Raw genomic sequence first — 18,801 nt, 5'->3', positions numbered from 1 at the left:
CTGTCAGCACAGAGCCCGATGTGGGGCTTGAACTCACGAACTATGAAATCATGACCTGAGCTGAAATCAAATGCTTAACTGACTGAGGTACCCAGGAGCTCCTGCCCATTTCTTCACTGGATTATTTGTTTTTTGGGTGTTGCATTTGGTAAGTTCTTTATAGATTTTAGATACTAACCCTTTATCTGATATGTCATTTGCAACGATCTCCCATTCTGTCAGCTGCCTTTTAGTTTTGCTGATTGTTTCCTTCACTGTGCAGAAGCTTTTTATCTTGCTGGGGTCCCAACAGTTCATTTTTGCTTTTGTTTCCCTTGCTTCTGGAGACATGTCAACTAAGAAGTTGCTGCAGCCAAGGTCAAAGAGGTTTTTGCTTGTTTTCTCCTCTAGGATGTTGACAGCTTCTTGTCTTACGGTCAGGTCTTCGTCCATTTTGAATTTATTTTGGTGTATGATGTAAGAAAGTCGTCCAGGTTCATTCTTCTGCATGTCTCTGTCCAGTTTTCCCAACACCATTTGCTGAAGAGACTGTCTTTTTTCCAATGGATATTCTTTCCAGCTTTGTCAAGTATGTTTGTGGGTCCATTTCTGGGTTCTCTATTCTTAAAAAAATTTTTTTTAATGTTTATTTATTTTTGAGAGAGAGAGAGAGACAGAGTGTGAGCGGGGAAGGGGCAGAGAGAAAGGGAGACACAGAATCTGAAGCAGGCTCCAGGCTCCGAGCTGTTAGCACAGAGCCCAACGCAGGGCTCGAACCCACAAACCATGAGATCACAACCTGAGCCAAAGTTGGACGCTTAACCGACTGAGTCACCCGGGTGCCCCTGGGTTCTCTATACTGTTCCATTGATCTGAGTGTCTGTTTCTGTGCCTACCATAGTGTCTTGATGATTACAGGTCTGTACTACAGCTTGAAGTCCAAACTATGATGCCTCCAGCTTTGGTTTTCTTTTTCAGGATCGCTTTGGTTATTTGGGTCTTTTCCGGTTCCACATAAATTTTAGGATTGTTTGTTATAGCTCTGTGAAGAATGCTGGTGTTATTTTGATAGGGATTGCTACACCACATTTTCTTTATCCACTCACCCATCGATGGACACTTAAGTTGTTTTCATGTCTTGGTGATTGTAAATAATACTGCAATAAACATGGAGGTGCATATATCTTTTCAAATTAGTGTTTTCTTTTTCTTTGGGTAAATACCCAGAAGTGGAATTACTGAACTATATGTTATTTCTATTTTTAATTTCTTGAGGAACCTCCATACTGTTTTCCACAGTGGCTACACCAATTTGCATTCCCATCAACAGTGCACAGGGTTCCCTTTTATCCATATCCTTGCCAACACCTGTTATTTCTTGTCTTTTTCGTAAAAGCCATTCTCCCAATTATGAGATAGTATCACACTGTGGTTTTGATGTGCTCAAATACACATGTTAACTGTGATTTTTAAGACTAAATAAAACACTATACTTAAAAAACTAGACATCTGGATAGATCACTTATGTAGTATTCCAACCAAAAATGTATAATCTGATCCTTTTTTTAATGTTTATTTTCAAGAGAGAGAGCACGCACACACACACGCACGAGTGGGAAAGGAGCAGAGAGAGAGGAAGACAGAGGATCCGATGCAGACTTAGCGCTGACAGCAGAGAGCCTGATGGTGGGGTTCGAACTCATGAACTGAGAGATCATGACCTGAGCTGAGGTCGGACACTTAACCAATTGTGCCATTCAGGTGACCCTGTACTCTGATTCTTAGCCTAAGGAAACATCAAACACCAACTGATGGAAATCCAGTGTAATAACTGGCTTATATTTTTCAAAAATATCTGTGTGATGAAAGAGAAAGAAAGGCTGAGGAACTGTTCCAGATTAAAGGACAGTAAATAGGGGCGCCTGGGAGGCTCAGTGGATTAAGTGGCTAACTCTTGATTTCAGCTCAGGTCATGATGTCACGGTTTGTGAAACTGAGCCCAGTGTCAGGCTCTGCACTGATAGCACGAAGACTGCTAGGGATTTTCTCTCTCCTCTCTCTCTGTTCCTCCCCCACATGCATGTGCATGCATGCACACTCTGTCAAAATAAATAAAATTTATTATTAAATTTTTTTAATGTTTATTATTTATTTTTGAGAGAGAAAGAGATAGAGTGCAAGCAGGGGAGGAGCAGAGAGGGAGACACAGAATCTGAAGCAGGCTGAAGGCTGTGAGCTGTCAGCACAGAGCCCAATGCAGGGCTCGAACTCACAAGCTGCGAGATCATGACCTGACCTGAAGTCGGACGCTTAACCGACTGAGCCACCCAGGTGCCTCTCAAAATAAATAAAATTAAAAAAAAATTTTTTTTAAAGGACAATAAAGAGATGTGACAATTAAATGCAATAGGAAATCATGAAGTGGATACTCTAGTACTAGAAAAATTACTGTGAAAGTCATGACAGGGATAATTAATAAAATAGAAATATGCATTATAGAGAAAAGAACTGTATCAATGTTACATTTCCTGTTCTATGATTATGTAGGAAAATATTCCTAGGAAATATACACTAAAGTATTAAAGGAGTAAAGGAGCCTAATATTTGCAATCTTCTCTCAAATGGTTCTGAATGAAAAATAAAATGTGATTGCAAATGAGGCAACTATTAAAAACTGGTGAATTAAAAATTTTTTTATGTCCTATTTATTTTTGAGAGCAAGAGAGACAGACCACGAGCGGGTGAGGGGCAGAGAGAGAGGGAGACACAGAATCCGAAATGGGATCCAGGCTCTGAGCTGTCAGCACAGAGCCCGACGCGGGGCTCAAACTCATAGACCGCGAGATCACAACCTGAGCCAAAGTCGGACACTTAATCGACTGAGCCACCCAGGCGCCCCTAAAAATTGGTGAATTTAGAAGGGTATATGGCAGTTCTTTGTTCTGTTCTTGAATTTTCTAAAATTTAAAATGATTTCAAACTGTTTTTTAAAAGTTGTATAATAAAACATGCACATTATGAACTTACTGTCTTCTGTTGAGATCTTTCCAGTTTGACCAAAAATAACATTAGCAGCAGACAAACAGTGCCTGGCTTCCATAAAACATAGCTGTTGAGGAAATAAACAAGAGTAAATGCAATTATCACACAGCCGTATCTGCAATTAATACTTATATAAAGTCGTCTAGTATGGGAAAAGCTATAAAAACAGGTAAAAACCACTAAGGAGACCCTGTGTGGTTGCTGAACATTAAGACAGTAGATGACATGTTTTCTCTGGTTAAAAAGCTACCTAAAAGATTCAAGTAACAATGCCCCCAAACTCTTAATAATAATCCAAACTGGCTGCAAAACGACTCCTGATGGAAAGTTAGCTCTTTCAGGTTACCAGTAGGTACAACACAGGAGCGGCTACAATCCTAGACTTAGAATGTTCCAGACAGTCCTTCAGGTTCAGTCCACATAGCCAAAATGCCACGCATGATAAACTGTAGACCATTCACGCCCTGTCAGAGGACTTGAAGATTTAATTTTCTTAGAGATATCTTCATACATCCCGCCATTCAAAGGCAAAAAGGGTAAGTTTTGATAGGAAGAGATTCCTGTCTTCTAGAATTTTTGGAATTTACATGTGATGAATGAGGGTTCCCACCAAGTTTTGAAGTTAACAGATTTCCACAGATGAACTTTATAGAACTGCTTTACCAACACACTTGAAGACTTCCTAATTCAAATCTGGGCATGGTAAAGTTCTCAAACACTTAGAGAAGATCTCCTTGTTAATATAAACACTTTGCATTTATCATGTAAGTCACAGGACCAACCCAGCAGAAATACAAAGTTAAAGTCCAACTTTTAGTTGGAAGCCACCCTCATTAATTAAATGTCTAGTTCATATTAATAATACCTGATTTTGCTAAGAAGATTTTTAATGGTTGGCTAGGACTTTAAAATCTCAGCACAAAAGGCATCTCTCTATTATAGCAAATCAGAAGCCACCTTGCGAATAGCTGGGTACCACGTACAGTATTAGCCCAGCAACATCTATAGACCAAAATGAAGGTGTTAAACCTTGAAAACCCAAAGAAAGTTACAGTTTACATAAAGAAGCTTTAACTGTCCCTCTGCAATCCTTTACCCATCACTTCAGCTTTGTCCAGATTGCCTTCCTGCAAGCAACCACTGCTAGAACAGCGAGTGCTTTGTGCCCTCTAGGTGGCTGGTAAATGTGGGACTTTAGCACCTGCCAGGTATGGACACATCAAGTAGCAAAACCTCATCACTGGAACCAGATGAAGATGAGAATGATATAAATGACAACTGCATTTTTTTTGGTAAAAATGGTTCAAATCTCTGCAATATAAATCAGCTAGTTGTAACAAAAACTTATAAAACATTTTGGCTTAAAAAAAAAAAAGCACAGGGTGGGGGAGGTACTCATGAAAATTACTGCATGCTCCACATAAGCAATGCTTAACAACTTTAAATTTTTTATTACGCTTTAAATTAATATCTAGGTATCTTAGTACTATTAATATTGATGGAGTTTTCTTAATTAAAATCACAGTGAGTATGTAGCTTTAAAGTTGCTAAACAAAACAAAGAAGGGGCCTCTGGAAGCTATTAAAAAAGGTGCCACAAGCAGAGGCACCGGGTAACACTTTTGATGATGACCACAATGAAATGGATTCATGAGAGTTAGATTTAACCGAATGCTCCAATATATGCAATAGCGTTACTTACACGCTTGATCTTAGACCAAAGTCCTAGAAGCGATGCTGCAGTCACCATAGCCCTTTCTCGCCTGCTAATAGCTTTTCTGAATGAAATTCTGTGGGACAATACTTTAAACATAGGGCGCATTTACAGAACCAGCACTAACAAAAAGCTTAGAAAGGATAAAGGCCCAGTAAGGATACGGCAGCAGGTAACCAGAGAGATTTAAGAAGGAACTCTGATAAGCAAAGATTTACCCGAAAGTTCAGAGTGAATTAGAAATACAAATAAAAGTAATTTCTATTGCTGAATATATTACTGAGGATTAACAGAAAATCCGGCTGGGAAAGGTGGCTTAAAAGTGTTTTAGCATTAAAACTCTTAGGGACTAAAGGAATAAACAGACCAATTAAAAGTATACCAACATGATTCTGAATAATTCTGATAAACAACCATGAAGCTCAAGTTTGTTCCTGTGGGATACTCCAGAAGAAGTGTATCATAAAGAGCTACAACTCTGGAACTGAGTAGAGATATTTCCAACATGGAAAAATTACTACAGAGGAGTTAATTCTAAAGAATAACTGAAATGCATCACATGCTTTTATCGAAGCCCACATTTAACAGTCAACTTCCTCAGACAAATCCTCATAGTTACCAGATTACCGCTGCATAAAAATAAAGTTTTATCTATCAGATAAAATCTGCAATTTAAGGTAACATCTCACTAGAATGAACTGATAGTGTGCTATATCAAAAAAGAATTGGTCTTAGGTAACATGTAATTTTTAGGGCTAGCAGCATGTAAGACAATGATAAAACTCAGTATTTTACAATTCAAAAGGATTAAGGCAATAGAAAGCTACAAAAGTTTACTATACTGGCAAACTGGGCTGCCTTTTTCTGTCCAGTTTATACCATAAAATAAAAGCTACCTGTTTTTAAAAGATGACATTTTCAAGGTACTACTCTCTCTCTCTCTCTCTCTCTCTCGTAGTATTTTTATACACACTATCAATAACTTTGTTAGATAACTATTTGAGAAGCTTACCTTATTGATGTAAAATTGTGACAAGGTAGCAGCATTAATAGCCCACTCTATAGGATGGTAGGCATTGTGTTCAAGTTGGCGTTTTAGGGTACTGTGACAATAATGAGCAGCCTTCTCAAACATTTCCATATGCTGGTAGACTTGAGCCAAGTAATAGAGGTTATGAGTATACACCTTCTCAAATCTATGAAGAAAAAGTGAATATTTGCATAATGGTTTACATTTTATAAGGAACTTTCATATACATTTACCTTGATCTTCTTACCAACCCTTTGAGTTGGGTATGGCTATTGTATCTATTTGACAGATAAGGAAAACAGAGCCTCCGATTTGAACAGGATCACATATCTAGTAAGTAGTAAATGGAGGTTTTTAAATCCATCTCAGAAACCACATTCTATTACCTTCAGAGGGTCTCAAAAGAAAATACTGTGCTTTTTGAAATAATCACCTTATCTATACTATGTAGAATTACCTGTGAGGGCTAATTTCTGTATTTACTCACCTTTTTGATCTCTCTTGTTCAGCAAGTTTCTCTTCTTCAGGAAGAAAATGCTCAGTAGGATCAAGAGGAGGACTCCCAATCTACAATTAAAGAAAAACAAAACTCTGAAATTTTAAACTGTGAACACCAAGCGCCCTCTTCTGGGGAAACTGGAGAAATCAAAATTTTAAAAACCAGTATACTTCATTTTTTTTACCGGTTCATTTTCACCTTACCCAAGAAGTAATTTTCTTAACCATAAAATTTTAGAGAGTCAAACAAATAAAAGGAGATTGCTACAAGCTCACACTTGACAAAATTTTAATTGCTGTTGGAGGTAAACCTCAAATACACTAAAAAAAAAAAATTCTACCAATTTGCCTTTAGAGATGCATAATTCTTTAACTATTTTAAGTCTTAATTTTGTTTGGTAAAAAAAAAGATCTCTTAAAAACCTACAAGGGTGCATGGGTGGCTCAGTCAGTTAAGCATCCAACTCTCGATTTCGGCTCAGGCCATGATCTCACAGTTTGTGAGTTTGAGCCCCAAATCAGGCTCCATGTTGTCACTTGGGATTCTTTCTCTCTCTCTCTCTCAAAAATAAGTAAATAAAACTTTTTTTAAAACCCAACAAATAAAAACCTACGTAAGTGGGACATCTAGCTGGCTCAGTCAGTAGAGCACCCAGTAGAGCATCTCTCTGGGTATAGAGATTGCTTAAAAATAAAATCTTAAGGGGCGCCTGGGTGGCTCAGTCGGTAAGCATCCAACTTCAGCTCAGGTCATGATCTCGCAGTTCATGAGTTTGAGCCCCGCGTCGGGCTCTGTGCTGATAGCTTGGAGCCTGGAGCCTGCTTCAGATTCTGTGTCTCCCTCTCTCTCTGTTCCTCCCCCACTCACACTCTGTCTCTCTTTACAAAATAAATAAACATTAAAAATAAATAAATAAATAAATAAATAAATAAATAAAATCTTTAAAAAAAAACAACTCCATAAGTAGCTGTGCTGACAGCTCAGGGCCTTCAGCCTTCTTCTGATTCTGTGTCTCCCTCTCTCTCTGCCCCTCCCCAACTCATGCTCGCTCACTCTCTCTGACTCTCTCAAAAATAAACGTTAAAAAAAATTGTTTTAATGAATACAATAAACTGCTCAATAATGAAAATCAAATCAAAGTTTTAAATACTTGCTCCATTAATTTTTTTGAGAGAATAAGAAACATATACCGATTACCCACTTTCAATACAGAGACATTAAAACCAGTGATTCTATTGTTTACTGCCTTGGCCAAGTCACCCAATCTCTTGTGCTTCTGTTTCCTCATTTATAAAATTACCTCATAATTTCGTTATGAGGATTCAATGAGTTATTATGTGTAAATCACTTATGATGCCACCTTAAACCTTCCAAAAAGCAGACCTACTTAACCTCTGCCTCATTCTACTTCTATGAGGATAGTTCCATCCGCAAGACCAGCCTTGCTTTAAAGTGAATTCACTAAACTCCAAATAGCAAAAATGTCTTCCATTTTTAAAAATGTGATTTTACATTCTGAGTGTAAATGCTAAAAGTATCACAACTAGGGTTCCTAGAATTCACAGAAAGTAAAAATGGCTAAAACAGGAAGTAAGGCCCAAGGCACACACAATAGATAAGTAATTCTTCTAAGATCTCCTCAATAACTTTGAGGACTGCTTAATATGCTTACTCTTTTTTGATGAAAGGAATGAATGTATTGTTTTCCGTACCTATTTCACTGTTAGGACTACCACATGTCATATATAACCCTAAGTCAAAGCACTCTCTTCTCTGAATTAAAACACAGGTATAATTGAGTACAAAGAGTTTGATATATGTTTTATGTTCCATACTAATACTAATTTTTAATGAAATATTATAGGTGTTTGGTATCTTCACATTTTATTTAGTTATTTATTTTAATGTCTGTTTTTATTTTGAAGAGGGGAGGGAGAGAGAGAGAATCCCAAGCAGGCTCCAACCTGTCAGCATAGAGCCTGACATGGGGCTCAATCTCACAAACCGTGAGATCGTGACCTGAGCTGAAATCAAGTTGGACACTTAACCAACTGAGCCACTCAGGCACCCCAGGGAGCTTACATTCTAGTACTGAAGATGGGTGATAAACAAGATAAATCACTAAAATGAACCTTATGTTAGATAATGTTAAGTGTGAAGCAGAAAATAAAGTAGAAAAGGAGGACAGGAAGTGTTGGAGAGGTGGTCTGTAGCATTAACGGAGTGGCCAATGAGTCGTCACTGGATGGGAGACATGAGTCACGAGCTGAAGGGAACAAGCGAGTGAGCCAGGTAGATCCCAGAGGGAAGAGCAGTCTCAGCAGAGGAAACGGTTCAGTGCAAAGACCCTGAACCAGAAGCTTGTCTGGTGTGTTTCAGGAACAGCCAGAAGGCCAGTGTAGCTAGAGCACAACAAGACAGGAGACAACAGAAAAAGATAAAATTAGAGAAGTAATGGTAGCCAAATCAGATAATGTACTTGAAGTCTTCATAAGGTCTTTGGGGTCTACTCTGAATAAGATGGGAAAGCCATTAGCAGACTCTGAGGGAAGCAGTGATGTGATATGATGTGATGTAATCTCCCTTTGAACAGGTTGCAAACAGACTGAAGGAGGCCAGTTATGATACTACAGCAATAATCTTAGCAAGAGAGGGTGGTTGTTTGGATCAGGTAATAGCAGGGGATCTGATTCTAGATATAATTTAAAAGTGACGCTGGGACTCCTGGGTGGCTCAGTTGGTTAAGCGTCCCACTCTTGGTTTCGGCTCAGGTTATGATCTCACAGTACGGGCTCTGTACGGACAGTGAGGAGCCTACTTGGATTCTCTCTCTCTCTCTCTCTCTCTCTCTCTCTCTCTCTCTCTCTCTCTCCCCCTCTCTCAAAAATAAATAAATAAACTTAAAAAAAAAAAGTGAAGCCAACAGGACTTGCTGTAGATTACACAGTGTGTGAGAAGAGGGATCTCCAAGGTTTAGGCCTCAGTAATTGGAAGAAAGAAGTTGGTATTTACAGCAAGGGAGGAGGAAAGAGGAAGGTTATCAGAAGCTCTATGTTAGTAGTTTTAGAGACAACTGCTCCTTAAAAAGTGCAAATGTCAAATCAGCAGTAGGACAGACAAGTCTGGAATTAAACAGGTACAGACTAGAATATTATTGGGAGTCATCAGAGAAGAGATGATATTTAGAACAGAGGAATGAATGCAGGGGCACCTGGGTGGCTTAGTTGGTTAAGCATCCAACTCTGGATTTTGGCTCAGGTCACTATCTCACAGTTTGTGAGATCGAGCCCTGCATCAGGCTGTGTGCTGACAGCATGGATCCTGCTTGGGATTCTCTCTCTCCCTCTCTCTCTGTACTTGTCACTATGCGCTCTTTCTCTTTCTAATTAAATAAACTAAAAAAAAAAAAAAAAAAAAAAGGAGGGGGGAATGGATGAAGATAGAAAGAGGAGATGTTCAAAGACTACACTCCGGGTACTCCAGTGTAGAGGCTGGGGAAATAGAGGGGAAGCCTCAAAGACTGAGAAGAAAAAGAGGTGAAAGGTAGGTAAAAAAAGTGTTTCAAGGAAGAGAGACTAATTAACTGTGCCAAATGCTAGACTGATCAACTATGTCAAATGCTACTGATAGGTGAAATAAGATGAGGACTAAAAATTTACCACTAATTTTAGAAACATATAAAGCACTGGTGAACTTGGTAAGACCTTGATTCTTTTTTCTTTTCTTTTCTTTTTTCTTTTTTTCAGACAACACAAACACATTTATTTCAAATTTCTAGGAAATTTTGAAAAAATAGCAGATACCAATGCTTTATGCATGCTCAGGGCCAGCTTACATGAAATCTTAGCACAAATGTTCATTCGTGAAAAGAAACTGGCAAAATCCACTTCTTGCCATTCAACTTGTCAGATGGCAATTTTTATTTTTTTAATGATTTTTTTAAGTTTATTTATTTATTTTGAGAGAGAGGGAGAGCATGAGCAGGGCAGAGACAGAGAGAGAGGGAGAGAGAGAACCCCAAGCAGGCTCTGCACCAGCAAGGCAGAGCCTGACACAGGCCTCAAACCCACAAACCATGGCCTGAGCCGAAACGAAGAGTTGGATGTCTAACGAACTGAACCACCCAGGTGCCCCCATCAGTTGTAATTTTTAAGTATGACTGTCACATTGGGAAAATGAAATAAACACAGCAAAATAAACTATACAAAGGCAAAGTAGAATAACAAAAAATATTTTACTAAAACGTAAGATTTACAGAAGTTTCCAGATAAGCCATACAAAATGGTCACAAGCTTTTTCTTGAAGGAATTCTACACTTGACAGCAAAATCAGTGTTATTAGTGAGAGCTGTGATGTTTGTTTAATGTCCCCATTTTGTTTCAAACCATCAAGTTTGTCCATCTACTTGGCTAGAGAGCATATTCTAAAGAACTGGTTAGCTGCTTTTAACCAATTCAAGTAGATCACCATAAAAGGGGGAAAGGAGCCCATAAAATTGAAATAAAACTACTTCTTCCCCTCAAAAACAATAATGAAATAATAATAATAAAAACACCCACACCCCTGCAGCTAACCAAGACAACTACCTTCAGTCATAGTGCTTTATACTTAAACCACGACAGGGGAAATGAATAAAAGCAGAAAGGGGCCAATGCTATTGTTTCACAATAATTGAGATCATACTTCTAGCTTCTGTTCATGTTTTACGACAGTGAATCAGGACAAAACACAGATTTACTAAAGTGCATTTAATCACCAAAGGACTAAAGATGTCTGGGCTTTTATTCTGTAATGTTCCTAAGACTGTGTACATTAAATGCAAACAAAAAAGGAAGAAGTCTTGACAGAAGAGGAGAAGTGATGCACACTTGATGATCAGATCAATTTTAAATATTGTTCATGGCACACAGCCTAGTCCATGCTCTAGCTGTTTCTATGGCTTGGGCTTCATTGGTCTTCCACTGCTCTGCTACATCCTTGCTAATGCATCATCTGGATTGGGAGCACTTAACAAGGCCGAGGTCAACAGCAGAACCGTGCAGATCTGCAGTACAGGGGACCACTTATCTTTCAAAATATCTAAACATATTCTTCCAATTTGTCTACATTAGGATGATAAATTTTGGTCACAAAACACACTTTAGGGGCTGCCAATGGGTATTCTTCTGGAAGGAATAGTTCAAGTTTAAAAGTCCCTCCCTCAAAAGGAAAACCCTGGGGGCCAGCAATGACCACATGAAAATAACGGGCACTGCTGTCATCTCGTTCTGCTCTAATGCCAGGGACTGTTTCCGCCAGCAAACGCTGGGTTTCCTTGATAATCCTGTGGGGCAGCCCGACCATCTTGTCAGATTGCAAGTTTGGCCTCTGGTCTCGACACTGGCTCTGCTCACCTCACACACGAGTGTTAAGATTTTATTTTTAAGTAATCTCTACACCTAATGTTGGGCTCGAACACACAGCCCAGAGATCAAGAGTCACATGCTCTACTGACTGAGCCAGATGCCCCAAAAAGACATTAACTCTTAACTCTGAATGTGAGAAACCTCAAAATATCTGGTTATTTAAAGCACTGCTACACATACTCTCAAAACAAAATTAACTAAAATCCATTTTAATTTTAGAAGACTGCCAACATTCAGGGGTGCCTGGGTGGCTCAGTCAGTTGAGTGTCCAACTCTTGGGATCAGCTCAGGTGATGATCCCAGGGTTGTGGATGGAGCCCTGAGATGGGCTCCACACTGAGCATGGAGCTTGCTTACGACTCTCTCTCTTTCCCCCTGCCCCTAAGCTCACGCTCGCGTGCTCTTTCTCTCTCTCTAAAAAGGAAGACTGCCAACATTTTAAAAACTTAGGCTTTATTTTTTAGAGCAGTTTTAGGTTCACAGAAAAATTAAGCTGATGATACAGATTCCCCATATACTCCCTTGCCTGCACACATGCCAATTTTTAGTAGGTAAAATTTGGTAAGGAATGGAAGGTAACACAATGATTTGCCCCCTCTTCAGGGCTGTGACCCTCAACAGTAAAAGTTTTCCGTCTCTGCTCCCTGGAGCCCTAGAAGTTCTTTTGTACTACCGCAGTAGGGAGATAGGGAGGTATCTGTAATGGACTGAGCTGACGGTACTGCTGACCTGCTTACCACAGTGGCTCAAGAGTTTTTTTACAAATTGCATTTCAAAAGGGTTTCACAGGTAGGAAAAAAAATCACTGAAAACCTTTCTCTGAAGCAGTGGTTCTCAAAGTGCAGTACCTGACCAGCAGCATCAACATCACCTGGCCTTGTTAAAAATGCAAATTCTCAGGCCCCAACCAAGACCTACTGAAAAGTCTGGAAGTGAGTATTCTGTTTTTAACAGCCCTCCAGAGCCCTCCACACTGATGCATGCTGAAATTTGAAAACCAGTGCCACAAAGATTTCAGATACTTTACTTAAGTAGTTGTTTGCTTTCCTTTAAGCACTCCTATTCTCAGTGGAAATCAAAATAGAATTTTTAGATTATAAATAAAAATATGCCAACATCAGTATTTTAGGATAAATCAGAATATTTCCTGTACAATTATATTTGGATTAAGACTGCCATTAGATCCTAACTAAAGATTATTTTTAAGAACCCTGAAGTCTTTAATATAAAATAATTTCAGCTATTAGGTGACCACCTAGACAGCTCTATACAGAGGTCCTCGAGTATACTGTAATCATGTACTAATAATGTAAGTGAGGAATAAAAGCCTTCAATTCTTTTTTTTTTTTTTTTTCAACGTTTATTTATTTTGGGGACAGAGAGAGACAGAGCATGAACGGGGGAGGGGCAGAGAGAGAGGGAGACACAGAATCGGAAACAGGCTCCAGGCTCTGAGCCATCAGCCCAGAGCCCGACGCGGGGCTCGAGCTCACGGACCGCGAGATCGTGACCTGGCTGAAGTCGGACGCTTAACTGACTGCGCCACCCAGGCGCCCCAAAAGCCTTCAATTCTTGACTAGTTCCTATAAAAATCTAAAATGTACGTGACAGGGGCATCTGGGTGGCTCAGTCAATTAAGCATCCCACTCTCGGTTTTGGGTCAGGTCATGATCTCATGGTTCACGGGTTTGAGCCCTGCATCAGGCTCTGTACTGCCAGCTTAGGATTCTCTCTCTCCCTCTCTCTGCCTCTCCCCTGCTCACTATCTATCTCTCTCTCTTAAAATAAATAAACATTAAAAAGAAGACATCATTAAAAAATATATAAAAATAAACATTTTTTAAAATTATGATATACAACATACCTCTTTCATATACTGGTTATACAGTGCTTCTGATGATTCTAGGTAAGCTTGTGCAGTTTCAATTTCTTCTCTTTCAGACCACAAGATACCTAGGTTATTCTGGAAAATAAAGAAAAGAGAAATAATGACAACATAAATCTTCCAATTAAAGTAACTTTCATAGTTTCAAAGTCAGTATTTACCTATCAAATAATACTAGAGTCAGACTAACAATGAATTAATTACTCATAATAATGCTGTCCTATGTAGTGTGGTAGACAGCCACTAAGATGAATCCCCAATGATTCTCCTAACATGCATGCCTTCGTATAATCTCTTTCTCTTAGGTATGGGCTGAATTTAGTGGCTTTCTTCTGACAAAAGTAAATGGAAGTCCATTCCAAGATTAGGTTACAAAGCATCATGGTTCTATCTTCTATCCCTCTTGCTTGTTCTCTGTGAGGGAAGCCGACCACACGTTGTGAGCCACTCTATGGACAGACGCACGTGGCAAGAACTGAGGGAGGTCAACAGCCAGCAAGGAACTGAGGTCTTCGGACCAACAATCTGTAAGGAACTGAAACTGAATCACACCAACAACCATGTGAATGAGCTTACAAGTGGATCTCCCCAAGCTGAGCCTTCAAGTGCAGCTTCAGCAGGCAAATAATCTGATGAGAGACCTTACACAGAGGAAACCAGCAAAGCCATGCCTAGATTCCTGATATAAGTTTGTTGTTTCAAGCTGCTAAATTTGGGGGTAAAATGTTACCTAGGTAATAATATACATAGAGACAAAGATGAGTCAGACACATAAAATGCTTTCAAAATATCTACAATCTCTTCCATGGACCTCTCTAAAAAGGAGTATCCCAACAATTACTGGTTGGTCGAAGCCTGAAGCAAGAGTCATGAGCTCTTAAATTCCAACAATTAAAATTATAAGGTATGAAAATCTGAAGATGCTATTATACCTTTCATTATCAGTTAAGTCAACATTCCTAATGTTTACCATTTCAAACAACAAAACGTTTGTTTATATTTTCCAAAGTTCTTAAAATTACATAGCTTTATAGGGGCACCTGAGTGGCTCAATCAGTTAAGCGTCCGACTTCGGCTCAGGTCGTGACCTCGCGGGTCCTTTGTGGGTTCGAGCCCCGCGTTGGACTCTGGGCTGACAGCTCAGAGCCTGGAGCCTGCTTCAGATTCTGTGTCTCCCATTCTCTCTCTGCCCCTCCTCTGCTTGTGCGCTCTCTCTCTCTCTCTCTCTCTCTCTCTCTCAAAAATAAATAAACATTTAAAAAATTAAAGCAATCCCTATCAAAATAACACCAGCATTCTTCACAGAGCTAGAACAAACAATCCCAAAATTTGTATGGAACCAGAAAAGACCCCAAATAGCCAAAGCAGAGTTGAAAAAGAGAAACAGAACAGGAGGCATCACAATTCCAGACTTCAAACTGTATTACAAAGCTGTAATCATCAAGACTGTATGGTACTGGCACAAAAACAGATACTCAGATTAATGGAACAGAATAGAGAACCCAGAATGGACCCACAAACATATGGCCAACTAATCTTTGACAAAGCAGGAAAGAATATCCAATGGAATAAAGACAGTCCCTTCAGCAAATGGGAAAACTGGACAGCAACATGCAGAAAAATGAACCTGGACCACTTTCTTACACCATACACAAAAATAAACTCAAAATGGATGAAAGACCTAAACATAAAACAGGAAGCCATCAAAATCCTAGAGGAGAAAGCAGGCAAAAACATCTTTGATCTTGGCCGCAGCAACTTCTTACTCAACACGTGTCTGGAGGCAAGGGAAACAAAAGCAAAAATGAACTCTTGGGACCTTATCAAAATAAAAAGCTTCTGCACAGTGAAGGAGGCAATCAGCAAAACTAAAAGGCAACCAACGGAATTGGAGAAGATATTTGCAAATGACATGTCAGATAAAGGGTTAGTATCCAAAATCTATAAAGAACTTAGCAAACTCAACACCCAAAATACAAATAATCCAGTGAAGAAATGGGCAAAAGACACTTGCTTTAATTTTTTTAATAGACACTTCTCCAAAGAAGACATCCAGATGGCCAAGCGACACATGAAAAAATGCTCAACATCAGTCATCATCAGGGGAAAATACAAATCAAAACCACAATGAGATAACACCTCACACCTGTCAGAATGGCAATGGCTAACATTAACAACTCAGGCAACAACAGATGTTGGCGAGGATGCGGAGAAAGAGGACCTCTTTTGCACTGCTGGTGGGAATGCAAACTGGTGCAGCCACTTTGGAAAAGAGTATGGAGGTACCACAAAAAATTAAAAATAGAACTACCCTATGACCAAGCAATTGCACTACTAGGTATTTATCCAAGGGACACAGGTGTGCTGTTTTGAAGGGGCACCCCAGTGTTTATAGCAGCACTATCAACAATAGCCAAACTATGGAAAGAGCCCAAATGTCCATCAATGGATGAATGGATAAAGAAGATGTGGTATATATGTACAATGGAGTATTACTCGGCAATCAAAAAGAATGAAATCTTGCCCTTTGCAACTACATAGATAGAACTAGAGGGTATTATGCTAAGCAAAATTAGTCGGAGAAAGACAAATATCATATGACTTCATGCATATGAGGAAGTTAAGACACAAAACAGATGAACATAAGGGAAGGGAAGCAAAAATAATATAAACACAGGGAAGGGGACAAAACATAAGAGCCTCTTAAAGATAGAGAACAAACAGAGGGTTACTGGAGGGGTTGTGGGAGTGGGGGGAAGGGCTAAATGGGTAAGGGGCATTAAGGAATCTACTCCTGAGCACTATATGCTAACTGGAATGTAAATTAAAAAATAAAAATAAATAAAAAGAAAAAAAAATTTTAATTATATAACTTTATATCCACTCAATCAAAGATGCCTCATTTATAGTGTCTTTTCTTTTTTTTTTTTTTTTTTAATTTTTTTTTTCAACGTTTATTTATTTTTGGGACAGAGAGAGACAGAGCATGAACGGGGGAGGGGCAGAGAGAGAGGGAGACACAGAATCGGAAGCAGGCTCCAGGCTCTGAGCCATCAGCCCAGAGCCTGACCCGGGGCTCGAACTCACGGACCGCGAGATCGTGACCTGGCTGAAGTCGGACGCTCAACCAACTGCGCCACCCAGGCGCCCCTATAGTGTCTTTTCTTGTATTGATCACTTCCTTTTGATTTCCATGGCACCAACTTCTTTCTGGAATCATGAAGGTGCTAAGGAGAAACTGATTAGATACAAGGTTATATCTTTTTTTTTTTTTTTTAAGTAGGCTTCACACCCAATACAGAGCCCAATGTGGGGCTTGAACTCACAACCCTAAGATCAAGCCCTTAAGCTGAGATCTAGAGTTGTATGCTTAACCGACTGAGCCACCCAGATGCCCTGACACAGGTTATATCTTAAATAACACTGTGAAAACAAAGCCAGTGTGTCCCCTGCTACATGACTATACTATCAGGCTTTCTACAGGGCAATTAGAACTCAAGACTGGATGCCTAGCTTCCCTTTAGACAAGAGTTATACTGTCTCTCATCCCTTGGGGCTTCAGACACAAGGAATACTTCTGATACTTCTACCACCTTTGGCTACTACCCTAGGAAAGGGATATATAGGAAAGTATGTATAAGAAAAGTATAAAGAAGCAGGGGTGGTTTTTTTTGTTTGTTTGTTTGTTTGTTTTAAATAAAATTTTAATGCAGATTCTTAACCTGGGGCCCATGGGCCCATCCATGAAGAAAAGTTCAGAATCTAGAATAACTCCTTCTGTGAAGAAGAAAAAAAAAAAAGAAAAAAGAAAAGAAAGAAAAATTCAGAGTCTATGAACATGGATGGCAAAATACGACAAATGTATTTCAGTGTGTTCTAAAATTTGGCATTTCTTTTCATTATAAATGCAGGAAACAAAATGCAACAGTATTATAATACCTGAGATTTTGTGACCTACAGAATTGAAAATTTTTCATGTGCAGATAGTTCAAACATACCATCTACATTCTCTACTACATTAAAATTATGGGAGTTATCAAATAACTCATTAGATATTTAATGTGGGAATAAAGAAACATATATAATGCATTCTTAAAAAATATTTCAATAAACTTCTATATTATCAGTTTCTTTTATACTCTTTACAGTTTATGCTATGCATTTAAAATCATTAGTCTGGGGGCGCCTGGGTGGCTCAGTTGGTTAAACGTCTGACTTCAGCTCAGGTCACAATCTCGCAGTCCGTGAGTTCAAGCCCCGCGTCGGGCTCTGGGCTGACCGCTCAGAGCCTGGAACCTGCTTCGGATTCTGTGTCTCCCTCTCTCTCTGCCCCTCCCCCATTCATGCTCTGTCTCTGTCTCAAAAATAAATAAACGTTAAAAAAAATTTAAAAAAAATCATTATTCTGTTTTATGAAACACAGATTTCACTAGACCGCAAAAGGGGCACATGGCACAAAAAAGTGTTTAAAAACCCTACAGCTTAAAGGTGACTTGATCGTTACTCTGGAATACAGCAGACCTCTGGTCTTCTGGCTTCATATAATGTACGCATTCTATAATTTTTTTAGGTGAAGTGATCAGTCCTCAGTATCTGACACTGTAGGTCACAGGGATAACGTACTGAGATTAGACAGTTCTCTCTTCTTTATTACTTATAAAGTCCTTTGCAGGACACTGGAGAAATCTGAAGGGCTCTGGCACACTGATTATTTACTTTACTGATTATTCTGCTCATCCAGGCTCAGAGAATATAATCTCCCTTCATGTTCATTCTCTCATCTTAGAAATGGATCCACAAGTCACCTTGTCTAATTCTCTAGTTCAACTTATTTTTCCTGACAATAGTCATCGAGAAACTCGATTTAGCCATGACACCACTAAGCCTAACCCCAGCATACTATATCTTGCCTAGACATCAAATCTCACCTAGAGATTTACTAGTACCAAGAACTAGTTGGCCACATCTATTTTGATGAATGGTCATGCATTTAACCTGCTAGATACATGGTAGGCTGTGCCACAGAAAGCAGTGACTCTGGTGTGTGATAAAGAGAACCCTAGAGTGTGTCTAGAAATGACTAAGGTTTTTCTTTTCTTTTTTTTCTTTTTTAAGGTTTTTCTTTTCAACTATAACCTGCTTGAGATCTTGAAGGACCATGCAACAGATCTGGAATTGATCTGATTTTTCAAAATTAATAGTGTTAGTGTTTTGCAATTCTTTTTATTGAGATATAACTGACACGTTA

The 18,801-nt window shown here is 39.1% G+C and overlaps 1 protein-coding gene and 1 pseudogene across 1 annotated transcript in view; both read right to left on the bottom strand.

The window, feature by feature from the left end:
• KIFBP (kinesin family binding protein) overlaps positions 1–18,801 on the bottom strand; it is a 34,065-nt gene that overhangs the window by 9,940 nt on the left and 5,324 nt on the right. The window contains exons 2-5 of the mRNA XM_003993997.5: positions 13,533–13,631; positions 6,252–6,331; positions 5,747–5,930; positions 3,007–3,088 (exon numbers count right to left, since the gene is read on the bottom strand). Coding sequence (XP_003994046.1) covers positions 3,007–3,088; positions 5,747–5,930; positions 6,252–6,331; positions 13,533–13,631 — 445 coding nt within the window. The remainder of the gene's footprint in view (positions 1–3,006; positions 3,089–5,746; positions 5,931–6,251; positions 6,332–13,532; positions 13,632–18,801) is intronic.
• LOC109492476 lies at positions 9,577–11,962 on the bottom strand (annotated as a pseudogene).

Source organism: Felis catus, chromosome D2, assembly GCF_018350175.1.
Source record: "Felis catus isolate Fca126 chromosome D2, F.catus_Fca126_mat1.0, whole genome shotgun sequence".
Lineage (NCBI taxonomy): Eukaryota > Metazoa > Chordata > Mammalia > Carnivora > Felidae > Felis > Felis catus.
The sequence above is the reverse complement of the archived record's forward strand: the minus strand, read 5'-3'. Positions and strand labels throughout refer to the sequence as shown.